At 35.9% G+C, this 13,882-nt stretch overlaps 1 protein-coding gene across 1 annotated transcript in view; it reads left to right on the top strand.

Annotated features, from left to right (window-relative positions):
* Nucleotides 1-13,882, top strand: part of NLK (nemo like kinase) — a 168,269-nt gene that overhangs the window by 126,641 nt on the left and 27,746 nt on the right. Inside the window, exons 4-5 of the mRNA XM_046676920.1 lie at nucleotides 10,402-10,508; nucleotides 11,973-12,058. Coding sequence (XP_046532876.1) covers nucleotides 10,402-10,508; nucleotides 11,973-12,058 — 193 coding nt within the window. The remainder of the gene's footprint in view (nucleotides 1-10,401; nucleotides 10,509-11,972; nucleotides 12,059-13,882) is intronic.

The following is a 13,882-nucleotide window of genomic DNA, read 5'->3' as shown; positions in this document are numbered from 1 at the left end:
TAGTTTTAGAAAGTAGAGATTGTTATTTATTTCTCACCTTATCTAATGATTCCCAAACTTAATTTTCAACTTAGCCCTCCCGCCAAAGGTCTGTCCTATATTTTCAGCAATCTCTAGTTGAGACTTGTTTTGTTTTGTTTTGTTTTCTTGTCAAGGGTACTAGTCTAGCCTTCTGTCAGCCCACACACAAAAAGTTAGCCAGAATACTTACTTTGACCTTAAACCAATGAAACTAATTTTGAACTTCTGACCTCCAGAATTGTAAGAGAATAAATTTATGTTGTTTTAAGGAAAAAGTTAACCAGGGGTCCCTGTTTTATATATATGTATATACGCACATATATATATACACACACACACACACACACGCTGATCTTTTAAGTTCTCATCCAGTAAAAAAATAATAGGGAGTAAGAAGGTATTCAGATAAGCATATATGATTCATAGATACAGGAAAATGTTTATTGAGTTGTCAAAAGCTTTGTAGTTAGACTAAAGAAGGGTGAAAGGAATAAGACTAGAAGAAAGTAAATACTCAGGAGGTAGAAAGAGACAGAGGCAAAGAGAGTGTGAGGTAGAAAAACTTGCCTGTGATTTTTTTTAACCATTGTATTTTTCAGTTTTTGGCAAAAGGAATATCGTTATTTGCCCTGTCCACCTGGCATTCCTTCATCCCCAGTCTAGATCTGATAATGGGAATAGTTCCAAATTGTTCTGAGGATTAAATGAGGTGTGCTATGTTGAAAGTGTCACATAGTATAGGCTCAAGAACACTTTTCTTGAGCAAACTGAGATAATCCCTAAGCAAACTGTGGGATTATTTCTTATTTGAGGTTGTAACCTCTTGTAACAGTACTAAGACCACACCTCAGGTGCTAGAAGAAATGAATAAGAGTGCTTGGGTGGATTTGAGCAGTTACTTCAGAGATCTTCAGATTCACTTCCTTCCAAGAGGAAAGACTTAAAACTCAAAAAGAGAACAATTAGTTCTTTAGAATAACGTGCCACTGTGTTGTGAGAATTCATAGAGATAATTCGTATAAAGTGCTTAGAAAGAGCATGGCACATAGTGAGAACTCAATAAATGTTAATTGCTTTTATTTTTATTATATCTCGTGTTTTAAAAAAAATTTTTTAAGTGAAGCATTTTAGGAAATAAAATGTAAGTATGTATGTGTTTTTACACATATAGGTAAATTGCCAGTTAGAATGTGCATCTAATTTAGAAATTCCGCAGGAGCTGAAGAAACGTTGATGGTTTCTCACATGTTTAACTAAAGGTTTAAATCTCTGTAGTTAGTGGAATTTAGCAATTCTAATAATTTAAAGACTTATCTCTTTAGGAGAATATCTGTTGGTTGTGCCACTTTATTTCTCTTATTTCTGTTGGCAATGTGATGGCAAGTCTGGCATATTCAATCCCAAAGCAGTGCCTAAAGGGCTTTATGAGCTTAACAGCCATAACATTGTTGCACTCTTTGAGTGAATATATTGTAATTGCTTGTTTAATTGTCCATCTCCCTTGTTAGTCTGTAAACTCAGTGAGGGCAGTGATGCCCTTGTACACCATTGCGTTTCCAGTGCCTAGAACTATGTGTGGCACATGCTGCTGTTCAGAATATTTGTTGAAGAATGATGAGTGACTTCCCGTTTAAAGCACATGGCTAGGAAGGGATTCTAAAAGCTGCTTCATGCAATGCAGTATTGAATTTGTGGGTTTTGCTTGAAACTTGGTTTTTGCAACATGCAAGTAAGTCGGTCTCATGAATTTCATTTTCTCTCTTTAATAGTAAACAGAGAGAGGCAAAATTTCATGGAAAGGGTCAGACTTCAGAATCATTACAACCTAGATTTGAATCCAAGTTCTGTGTCAGCAGCTTAACCTCTCCCAGCCTTGGTGTGCTCTTCTCATAAATAGGAATAGTTACAAATTAGGTATTATGAGGATTAAATGAGGTGACATATAAAGTGGCACATAAGTAGCTTCAGCAAAAGTTTAGCTTCCTTTCTCCTTCTCCTCATAGCACATAATTAAAAATAATTCAGCCTTTCTTTATTTCAAAGTAATCTGCATACTATGATGATATTTGGTTAGGAAATGGGAACAGTAGCAATCTCCTATGGGAAGCAGCTTGGTGGGGTAGAGAGAGCACTGGGCTAGGAGTCAGGAAATGTAGGGTAGTCTGGCTTTTTACTGTGAATGTGACCTTGGGTGAATCACATAACCTCTTTATCCTGAGTTTGTGTTTCTATTAAGTAATATTCCCCAGTGACTAATAATATTTGAGAAAGCAGCAAAAGGACTATTTTCTGCCCCGTTATAAAGAATCTTCTAAAATAATCAATATCACAAAAAAAAATTTAACTCTTTAAAACAACACAGAAACACTGTGGTTTCTCTTGGGCGCCTGAGGCATCAGAGCTGCCATGCCCCACCCCCCATGCATTTATAATTGTTAATTTGCATCATTCGTTTTTCTGAAGCAAATCAGTACATTTTGAAATCCATATTTCATGGAGCTTCTTAACTAATTGCTGCAATCAGTGGCAATTTATTTTATATCAGGGCCGTTCAAATCACTCTGAGGTTGGCATACCATGCACAGTATGTTTTTTACAATCATATTTTTAATGATGAGTTTTAATAGGGAAACATGTTTAATCTGTTAATATTCTCCTGAAAGACCTATCTTTGGTCCTATATTTTATCTTTAACGCAGTGGGAACTTAAAAGGCCCTAGCAAAGTCATTGACCAATGGGTACACCAGCTGTTGGAGAGGCTGTCCCATTTAGAAGGACCAGGAAAGAGAAAGAGCACCATGTTTTCCCTCTTGTTTGGAGACCCTCATTAAATTACTCAGAAACAATAATCAGATAGCTGCTGTTCAAGTTAATGGCACCTCTGAGTCCCTGTCAAGAGAGCTTTATTTAATGCGCAACAGACCTGGAGTGATGCAGGTGCCTTTTCAGGCCCTCATTTAATTTAAGCTGCTTTAGTTGGCATGGCAACTAGTTGAGACATCTGGGAGACATTATGCTGGGGATTGAGACTTAGAGGATTTTAGCTATAGCAAAGCAGAAACCTTATCATAAAGTGGTGTGTGTTGGTTCTAAGTTTCTGCAGCTATCTTCAAATTCAGGAATTGTATTTTCCAGAGAAATAAAATTTTAAAAGATTAGCCTGGTTGTTGGCTTGTTTTCTCTGAAGAAAAAACTTTTATTCATGGAGTAAAAAAATGTATTTCTCCTGAAGAATTTACTTTGTTAAACTAAAGCTTAACAAAACTTACTCTCTGCAGAGTGGCTGTTTTAATCACTTTGTAAAGATTATATGTTTGAAATTTTTCACTCTTTTACATCTTTTAGGTTTAAAAGATATTAGAGGAGGGTAATGCATCTCTGCACAAGGGTAAACAAAATGAGGAAGGCGGACAGGGGCTCTCTATGGTTTTGCCCTGGACTTTCTATTTAAATTGACTTTATTAACCTACCTTCATTCTTTTTTAACCAGCCTGTCATCTTCTCAAGAAGCAGAGATATGATAGTAGCACTCTTTTAAACTCTCTCTTAAATATTATAACAGGAGGTTGAGTGAAAGGTTTTTCAAGTTCACGGATCCTGAGGACAGTGATGTGGTAATCCAGTCATTTGTGTTTAGCAAAGGGAATACCTGCTGGCTTATATTTAGTGAGAAATTATGCACATGTGTATATGGTCTTAGTATAGAAGAATTGACTTATTTGAAATCATGCTCTATATGCATTTTGAATGCCTTTTTGATTTTTTGATATCTGATAATACTTTGCTCTGTGTTAGGTTGAACATGTGAAATTACTTTTGTTGGTCAAAAATGGTTCAGTATCGTCAGTTCAAATTCAGTAGGTTAGGGTGAACAACACCCTGATCTGGAAATAAATGTTTTGTAATGCTAAATGAAATGTAAGGGTTTTTTTTCTGAAATGAGTAATTATAAAATATCTGGTTAGAATAGTACCCATACCAGCCGGCCAATGTTTTCCTTTTCCCCCTTTTTTGAAAATGTAGTCACTGTTAGAAGAAAGCATATGACATTATTTCAGAATGTTTTTGGCTTTTGTATCAGTTTGTTCCTTTTATAAGTCAAAGCAAGATTTTTTAAGTGCCAGCACTATGAATTCAACCTGATAACTTGAAAATTAAAATGTTTTCTGTCTGCTGCTTGCATGCATACCAACTGTCACTAACAGGAAAGATCCTGGCATTACAACTTGGCTGTCAGTTTTGTAGATATGTGAGGCAAAATAGATATAACCTGATCTTCACATCCATGCAAGAACTTTTCAGTCCTGGTGGGAACAGAAAATTGTCAATAAACTCAGCAGACATGACTGACATCCCATACATATAAGTGGTTCATACTCTCTTTACGGATTTTTTTTCCTGGGTAAAACCTCAAGTTGACAGCATTTAATACAGTGATGACAGTTGTGAAGTTTTTCTGTTTTTGTTTTGTTGTTTTGTTTTTCCTGTGTAATGTGCCTTTGTTTTTGTCCCTTGAGATTTCTGGAACCAGCTTAATAATCTTGGGACTTCTGAGTAAGGTTTAATAGTGCAAATAGAAGGTTTTTTCTGTCTCTAAGATTTCCTAGTGAGAAAACAAATTTTCAGTGTATGTAAGAGGGTTAATATTCTTAGTATGTAAAGCGTTCTTACAAATAAAAATTATCACGCCAGTAGAAAATGGAGCAAAGTGCAGAAACAGTTCTCTCACACTCTGTCATACTCTCATTCTCACTCTTCCTCTCTTTTTCTTTCTCATACTCACACATATATGTGGTCAATAAACATGTAAACAATTTTCAACCTAAAAACAAGTTGATAAGAACACAAATCTTTACTGCAGTCCCTTCTTGCAGTTCCCCTAAAATGTCAGTGAAGGGTTAACTCTCAAACTAGAAGAGGCAAAACCTATGCTGGCAGTAGTGAGAACCCAGAAACAGGTTGGTTCTTGCTGGAGAACATCAGAACAGCTCAGAAATTGGAGGCATCAAGTATCTCAGAAAGTAGGGATACAGATAGCCCTAAACGCAGAATTGGTTGCAAGCCTGTGTAAGAAGTAGTAAGGTGTTCAGATGATCATCTCCTATCCTACAGAAGACTAAAAGCTTTATTCCCTGGAGACAGCATGAGCTGAGCTGTGGTGCCTTTGGCCCTTCCCCCGACTTGTACAGAACCCTGGCAGCCTGGCCTAAGCCTTCTGAGACAGAAATTTGGAGGGCTCTTCTCTAGAGAAATGGATTAACCCAAGAGAGGATCTATACACAATTGAGGATCCCTCATGAAACCAAACTATAAAGCTCTAAGCCCTCCCACAGAGCTACATTACAGTCAAACAGTAATAACCTGAATGTCCAGTGATGGGAGATTGCTTAAGTCATGACAGATTACATAAAATGGAATACTATTTAAGCACTTAAAATGATATAAAAGAATTGTATACCATGGAAAGATGTTCACAAGATATTTTAAATGAAAGAAAAAAGTATAATATAATTTACTTTGATACCATAATTTCCCTTCAAGAAATATATCAATAGGAAATAAGATTCACATAAAGCTTTATATATAGGATGTTTATCTCAGGATTATTTAAAATAGTAAAAAAAAAAAAAATTAGAGGGGCTGGGCCAGTGGCATAGTAATTAAGTTCATGCGCTTCGCTTTGGTGGCTTGGGGTTCTCAGGTTCAGATCCTGGGTGTGGACCTAGCACCACTTGTGAAGCCACACTTTGGTGGTGTCCCACATAAAATAGAGGAAGATTGGCACAGATGTTAGCTCAGCAACACTCTTCCTCACACACACACACACACAAAAATTAGAAATAGCTTGGATTTTCAAAAATGACAGTTTGGCTAAGTGAATTATAATATGTTGATACATTAGAACACTATATAGTTATAAAAATTCTGCTTTAAACTATTTGGGAAATTTTCAAAAATACACAAAAGTAGAAACATTAGTATAATAACTATCATATACCAATACCCATCTTCAACAATTATTAGTCCTTTTGCCAATCTCATTTCCTCTATTGCTTTTTATTGAGAAGGAGGGCTGCAGTATTTTAAAGTAGATCCCAAACATCACATTGTATTACCTATAAATACTTCAATAAGCATTTCAAACTGATAAGGACCTTAAAAACGTAACTATCATGTCATTATCACACCTAATAAAATTAGCTAATTCTTTACTATCGTTACCTGATTGCCTCAAAGATCTTTTTAAATCAGATTTGTTTGAATTAGGATCTAAACAAAGTTCATTTGGTTATTATACCTCTTGAGATTCTTTTATCCCAAGCATTCCTACCTTCCCTTCCTCTCAGACACACATTTTATTTTTTGTCCTTGATTTGTTGGAGAAATTTTTCATGAAGGATGATCCACATTGTGTGTTTGGCTGATTCCCTCTTCATGGTGTCTTTTGTTCTTTTATTCCCCATATTTCTTGTAAACTGATAATTAGAGCTAGAGGATTCATATATTAAGGTTTTTAAGGCATGAATACTTTCTAGGCAGTGGTGTGCATATCACAGGGACATAATATCTTGTCCCACATTAAGTGCTGCTAAGATTGAGTGGTAGATTGGGGTGATGTCAGCCTCATCTCTTTCAAGTGGTTTTACCAGCCATTGATATAGTGCCTAGATCCATAATATCATAGAAGTTGCAGTGGTGATTTTTTTTTCCTAATCTGACGTTGCTTCTGCATTTATTAGCTGAAATTCTTCCATAAAAACACAATGAACATTTACCATATTTTATTATAGTTTTTCAAAATATAACAAAAAAAGAATATAAGATAAAATCTGAAATTGTGTAGAACCATTGAAAGAATTTTAAATGTAGTTAAATCCAAATTTCGCTACTGTGTAACCTTAGGCAGGTTACTTGTCTTCTGTTAACCTCAATTTCCTCATCTGTAATGGGGATACCACCAGCTACCTTGTAGGACTGCCATGAAAATTAAATGAGATGATATATTTAAAATACTTAGAGTGGCTGGTATCTAGTGGGTATCCAATATATATTAGTTCATTCATTCAACCGATAGCTATAGGGGACTTACTTTGTGCAGGCATTGTTTCTGAGAGTTTGGGATAGACCAAACAAAACAAACAAAACCCCTTGCCCTCATGGAGCAGGGTTGGGGAAATAGACAAACAAACGTAAGTAAATTATGTAGGATAGGTACTAAAGGAAAAAAGAAAAAGTAGAGCTGGTTGAGGGGGTTGGGTAAGGAGTGCAGGACACAGTATTAGAGTGGTCAAGGTAGGCCTCATTCAGAAGAGTCAAGGAAAAACACAAAGGAGGTGAAACAGTTGGCCAAGAAGATGTCTGGGGAAGCACAATTCAGGCAGAGGGAACAGCTAGAACAAAGGCTTAAGGTCAGTGTGTGTCTAGCGTGTTCAGAGAATAGCAAAGAGGAAAGTGACTAGAGAGGAATTTGGAGACGTAAGATGGCCAGATCATGTATAGCCCTTTAAAGACATTTTAAAGTCTTTGACTTTTACTCTAAATGAAATGGGAAGCCTTTGCAGCAGAGTGACATAATCTGGCTTTCATCCTAAAAGATCATTCTATGAAATGCATCCAAAAAGTAAGACGAATTGGTAAATAGAGAGAACCATGGATAAATGTGTACTAAAGCAAATATGGCAAAATGTTAAGTGTAGAATCAATGTGGTGGACATAGAGAGATGATCAGTGTTTAATTCTTTCAAGTTTTCTGTGTGTTTCAAAATTTTTATAAGAAAAAATGTTAAACTATTAAGAAAAACAAAATATTTCTGATAATATTGTAATTTAACTGATATGTATCCTTTTATAGAATGATTCTAACATGACACTAAAAGCTGTCCTATAAGTAAATTCTACATGCCAAATCTCATTTCCTCACCAACCTTCATTATGAAGTAGAATATATTTCTCTGGAAAGAATCTGATTAATAAAACCTACGAGAAAAACCATACTGAAGAGTGTAAAAACGTTAAAAATTATATATTCTATGTAATAAAGCATCAACATATAGACAAAAAAGTAACAGTAAAAAAATTATTCTGGCTCTGTGTTTTAGAAATCTAAGGGCCTTGGGCCAGGGTGGTAACAGTGGACATGATAAGAAATGGTGCTATTCTGTAGCTAAATTTTGAAAGAACCAATAGAATTTTCTGATGGATTGGAGGTAGAGAAAGAGAAGAATCAAGGATGATTCCAAGGCTTGTGGTGTGTGAGCAACTTGCCTGAAAAATAGGTTTGCTGTGGGAAAGCCTTCAGCTAGAAAGTATTTGGGGGAAAGCTAGAGAATAGTTTTGGACATGTTAGTTTGAGATGTCAATTAGACATCCAGTGGAGATGATGAGTAGACAGTCTGATGTACAAGACTGGACTTAGGAAATGAAGATTTGGGGCTGGCCCGGTGGCACAGAGGTTAAATGTGCACATTCTGCTTCAGCAGCCCAGGGTTCACTTCTTCGGATCCCGGGTGCAGACATGGCACCCACTAGGCAAGCCATGCTCTGGTAGGCGTCACACATATAAAGTAGAGGGAGATGGGCACAGATGTTAGCTCAGGGCTGATCTTCCTCAGAAAAAATAAATAAATGAAAATTAAAAAATAAATAGACAAAGTGTAAAATAAAAAATAAAATGAAGATTAACTAGGTTAACTAGAGATATAAAGTTAGATGTCATCAGCATGGATGTTATTTAAAGTCATGGGATTGGATTATCCAAGAGAGTGAATGTGAAAAGAGAAGAGGACCAAGCAGCAGCTTTTAAAAATTATTGTAAGTTTTGAAGGCAGACTCCTTCTCATCTTTATTTTTTATATGCATTTACCCTTACAACGAGCATGTAAATGCTAAAACAGGAGTCCCAGGACCCTCTTAGTTTATTTATAGCTAATGCTAAGCACTCTAAGACTATAGCTGCCCCTTGAGATGGCTTATCTTCTTCTAAGAGTAGCAGTGGAACAGGACTAGTACAAGAGGTGTTTTACAGGGTGTCAGATGGGTTGTCCTTTCAAGGATTCCATAATATCTCCCTGGAAGAAGACAGTTAAGATCTGAGGAACTATGTAAGAAAGCAAAATAACTATGCCATTTTTTTTTTTGTCGTGCCTTTCCCTGTTTTCATATGCACAGGGCTAGGGAAGCTTTAGTGTTTTACTCAGAATGCGAAACTAACTTTTACAAGGTGTCAGAAGAATTTGAAACCTGTTAAGAACCTCCTAAAGTCAAGGGCCCTTTCCATTGGTCTTAAGGAAGATTATACTTAAATCATAAAACTCACCCAAACTTTTAATGAGTTCTTAACTGTGGGTAGGGTAGGACATGAATCTGTCCTATTCTAGATATAGCAAGAGACAAGACCTTCATGAGAGTTCTGAATTAGACATCTCCAGTGCTCCCCAGGCCCCAGCCTTTGATCATCTGCCCCGTGTTGATTGAGCAAAACCTTGAGGATATAACAGATCACAAAGCATAGAAAGCTTAAAATTTAGAAAGGAGGTATAAATGTATAAAAAGTTAAATAATAAATAATAAAAGAATTAAGTTGTTAAGATTGTAGAGAGGACTTGGATTTGAACTAACTATTTTACACATTTTTAGGAGTACGTCCTTCATAAAGTAGCTTAAGCCACAGTTGATAGGTAGGTTGTCATCTTTTCCATTGGTGCCATGGTGGCAGAGTGAGACCACCAACTCTCTCTTGTTTGCATTCAAAGGATGCTCCAGTTACGTGTCTGAATAGAATCTGAGACTTCACACTCTTTATGTTCAGCCTGGCTGTCATTTAAAATGTTGACGATAATTTTTCTCTCTTATGCCAATTACAGGAAAGGCACTTGGTTGTTTACTTTTGCTAACTTTTAAACAGTAAATTCTTTAATTTTGGCAATGTTTCATCTTGTGAATAATGGAATTCTCATCTCTCTCATGCTGTCTAGAAGCTTTGTTTCCCTAAGCATTTTTTAGCCTTAAGAATGGAAGTTATTTGGGCCAGCCCCATGGCCGAGTGGTTAAGTTCATGTGCTCTGCTTCGGCGGCCCAGGGTTTCCCTGGTTCGGATCCTGGGTGCGGACATGGCACCGCTCACCAGGCCATGCTGAGGCTGCGTCCCACAAGCCACAAGTGGAAGGACCCACAATGAGAAATATGCAACTATGTACTGGGGGGATTTGGGGAGAAAAAGCATAAAGAAAAAAAAGAAGGTTGGCAACAGTTGTTAGCTCAGGTGCCAATCTTTTAAAAAAAAAAAAAAAAACAATGGAAGTTACTCTTTAGACCTGGTGCCTACTCTGAGGGGATTGAGGGCTAAATTCTCTGAACTCTCCTTAACTTAAGACCTCAAGATATGTTGTCACAGAATTGATGCAGAGTGACCTACACAAAATTATCGTCTCTCCTCAACCACTCAGCTCAGATCATGTCAAAGTTTTTCTTTATCAGATTTTGCGAGGTAAGATTTTCTTTCTGTAGAAAAAGCTTGTGTCACTGTATAAATGAAATATTTTTCTTCTCATCTGAACTTTAATCTGACTTTCCAAGGCTTTCCTTTTCCCTAAAGACTTTTTTCTTTTAACCAAGGTATATTTAATAATCTCTATACTTGATGTTAAATAAGAGGCTTTTAAGGGTGGCCAAATGGTTCTTATTTTCAGCACTGTAAGAGAAGGCCCTATCTAATACATTAGGCAGTTGAGTGGGTTAATCTAGGGTAGGTAAATAAGCAAGATGGTTTGTCACAAAGTTTTTACTAAACAGCCATTAGTAGGAGTATGTGGCTGGCATCAGATGACTAAACTGAAAAGTAACTGTGGGATGAGATCCATTCTTCAAGCCAACCTGGTCAGAATGTTGGCTAGCATACCTGAGTCCAAGTGTAAAAAAACAAAATGACTCTTAAAGCCAAAGCATGGAGGAGACTGGTTGAAATAGCCAGCTAAATAATTCTCCAGACTGGCTCATTAAAGACCACTGACTTGATAAAGAAGTGATTTGAGCCGACATTTTTAGAGCTGCTTCTGGCCATCGGGTTTGTCCTTCAGAATTTTGTTATTACAAATGTAGAATTGTGTAAAGAAACAGTGTTCTTACCTAGCAAAATACTTTTTTCTCCCACGGGATTTGTAGAATTAAGACATTCTTTATAAAGATTGAAAAGTATCTGCCGAAAGGATTAAAACACATGAATAATATTAAAACTAGAAAGTTCGCCTTCCATAGATTTGTTGACATTCTCTGGTGGGGGGGTGTGGAGAGAAGATATTAGGTATTGGATCTTTTTTTACACTTGTCAAAAATCTGATTTGCTATATCTTATTCAGAAGATTCAACCCTGAAGCTGTAACCTTTATCAACAGTGCGAAAATATTAAAAGTCTTTTTTTAATATTTAAAAATATTTTTAAAGTAATTAATTACCCTCTTGATTCTCAGTGGTGGAGAATACTACCAACAAACCTGGGCAAGTTTCTGCATTTGTCTCATCAATGAAAATCTGTCTGGGGAAAGGCTCACCGGTGGCTAATGGGAACTATTTTGTTGGAGCAAACTCAGAATCACAGGTTGAAAGTATCAATAGCAGAGCTCCAGTAGCCACACTTAAGAGCAATTCAAGGATATTGGTATGGTCAACCTTAAATCCAGTGCCTAAAAACCTTATCTATACTTAAACCTAAATAATCTTTTGAATTATAGACATTATCTCTAGATAGTGCAAATCTTTGATGACACTTTATTTTACTGTAACAAAATTATAGTTTTTTGAGGTAGGACTAAGTCAAGCTTTTAATAATGCTCATTGTGCAGTTATTTAGGGAACAGTTTTAAATCCTGTACTCTGAGTTTCTATGGTTTTCCCCAAATTATTGGTTGAGTAAAAGGAATTAAATATCTGCAATTAAATCTGTTTGCTATTTCAGGTTTGAAATATCTCCATTCAGCTGGCATTTTACATCGAGACATTAAGCCAGGGAATCTCCTTGTGAACAGCAACTGTGTTCTAAAGGTAGCTTTTCAATCTACTTAAATATGTGAGAAAAAAATCAGAATGTCAAGGCAAGTTTAAGAAACAACATGTTTTTGTGAAAGAAATAGTTAAATTTATTTTGAAGACTTTACCAAAAGTTAAGGAACCCAGTTTTCTCTAGCAGTATCATCAGTCATGACAATAACTAATTTGTAATCTTGGCTTTTTTCATGATTTTTCGGAAACACTGAAATTGGAGTTATAATGTGACTACAAAGAAGAATAGAGAAGGTGATTTTTTTCCCCATATTATTCCATCATTAAAGGAAGTGTATATCAGAAGAAATATTGGAAGACCAGTAAGCTTCTATTTATATGAGAATGAAAGTATGGCTTTTAAGAAGGCTGTTCATGTTTTTGCACAGCTAACATTTTTATATGCTGTTTGACTGAGGTAGTAAAGTAGGGAAGTGGAAACGTTTAAAAGTGAAAATACGAAGCCAGAAAAGGGTCAAATGTATTTCCACATATATACTAGCCAATCCCCAGTTATTCCTCTGAAGGCGAATTGATTACAGGATTAAGTATAGTTAGCAGCCCCGAAATCTCAAATTGTCAGTTTCAATTTTGCTTTTACCCCAGTACCACCCCGATCCCATTGTCTTTTGTTCGAGTGGCTCACAAATAGAAAAATCCACATATGTGCATTTCTCCATCTCAGAGAGATATTTGTATTAGCAGAACTCCTAACTAGTGAGAGGCCCAGCATCTTTTCCCCATCATAGAAATTAGAGTTAAGGTCCTTCCTAGAGCCGTGTCATCTCTGTGTAAGCAAATGAAAATTCCTCTATTTTATGAGGGGCTACAGTATTATATTAAGTAAATATTCTTAACATTTCAAACTTGAAAAGAAAAAAACTTTTTTAAATGTTGCCTACTTTAAAGTAATCAAGATTGTCATTATTACTTAGTTTGTTGGCAGTTAGACTAAATATTAAAACTAAGTATATAAGTATATTAACTTCATTTTTTATTTTAAATGCTTGCTTTAAACTGTGGGCCAATTTTCTTTAAAAGCTGGTGTGTTATACTGCTTTTGAATAAAAATTCTCCCTTCATAATAGCCGTGAAGAACTCTGTTCCTGTTTTAACTCTAGATATATTAAAAAACCCTATTTTTCATATTTTCGCTGAAAACAACTATTATAGTTTAGTCTTTTGTTCCCACAGAGAAATTAATTGTTCCCCAAATCCACTAATGTAAATATTCTTTCTATAGGTCATTGAGTTCATTCCCCTGCCACCTTTGTACATTTTAAAGAGAGCTACAACCTATCATCATAATCCATTTTAATTTTAAAAAGATAAATAAAAACTTGGAGAACTTCACGAAGTATTTTGTATAGAACCTCTCATGCTTGCTGCCGTTAACTGCTTGAAGTCCATTTTTCAAATCATCTGTTATGATATTGTAACCTCTGACTGTATAAATGAGTAACTAAAGGAAAATGTCATTTATGGAATAAACAATGCACAGATCAGGACAAATTGAAATTTTGTTCAGTTCCTTTGACTTGTCTTAGCAGCCTATTTTTAAAAGCCACAGTAGAGCGCCAGGCTGTGGACACTAACTCTCTCTTTTCAAATGTACAAATTCATCAAAAATAATTATAATAAAACTTTTTTTATTTGATTGTTTTATTGAGGCCATATTGGCTTATAACATTGTGTAATTTCAGGTGTACATTATTATATGTCAGTTTCTGTATAGACTACATTGTGCTCACCACCGATAGTCTAGGTTTTATCTGTCACCATACATATGTGCCCCTTAGCCCTTTCACCCTTTCCCCACCCCCTTCT

This window comes from Equus quagga, chromosome 11 (assembly GCF_021613505.1).
Source record: "Equus quagga isolate Etosha38 chromosome 11, UCLA_HA_Equagga_1.0, whole genome shotgun sequence".
NCBI lineage: Eukaryota > Metazoa > Chordata > Mammalia > Perissodactyla > Equidae > Equus > Equus quagga.
Note: the sequence above shows the minus strand (reverse complement) of the source record. Positions and strands in the feature narration are given on the sequence as shown.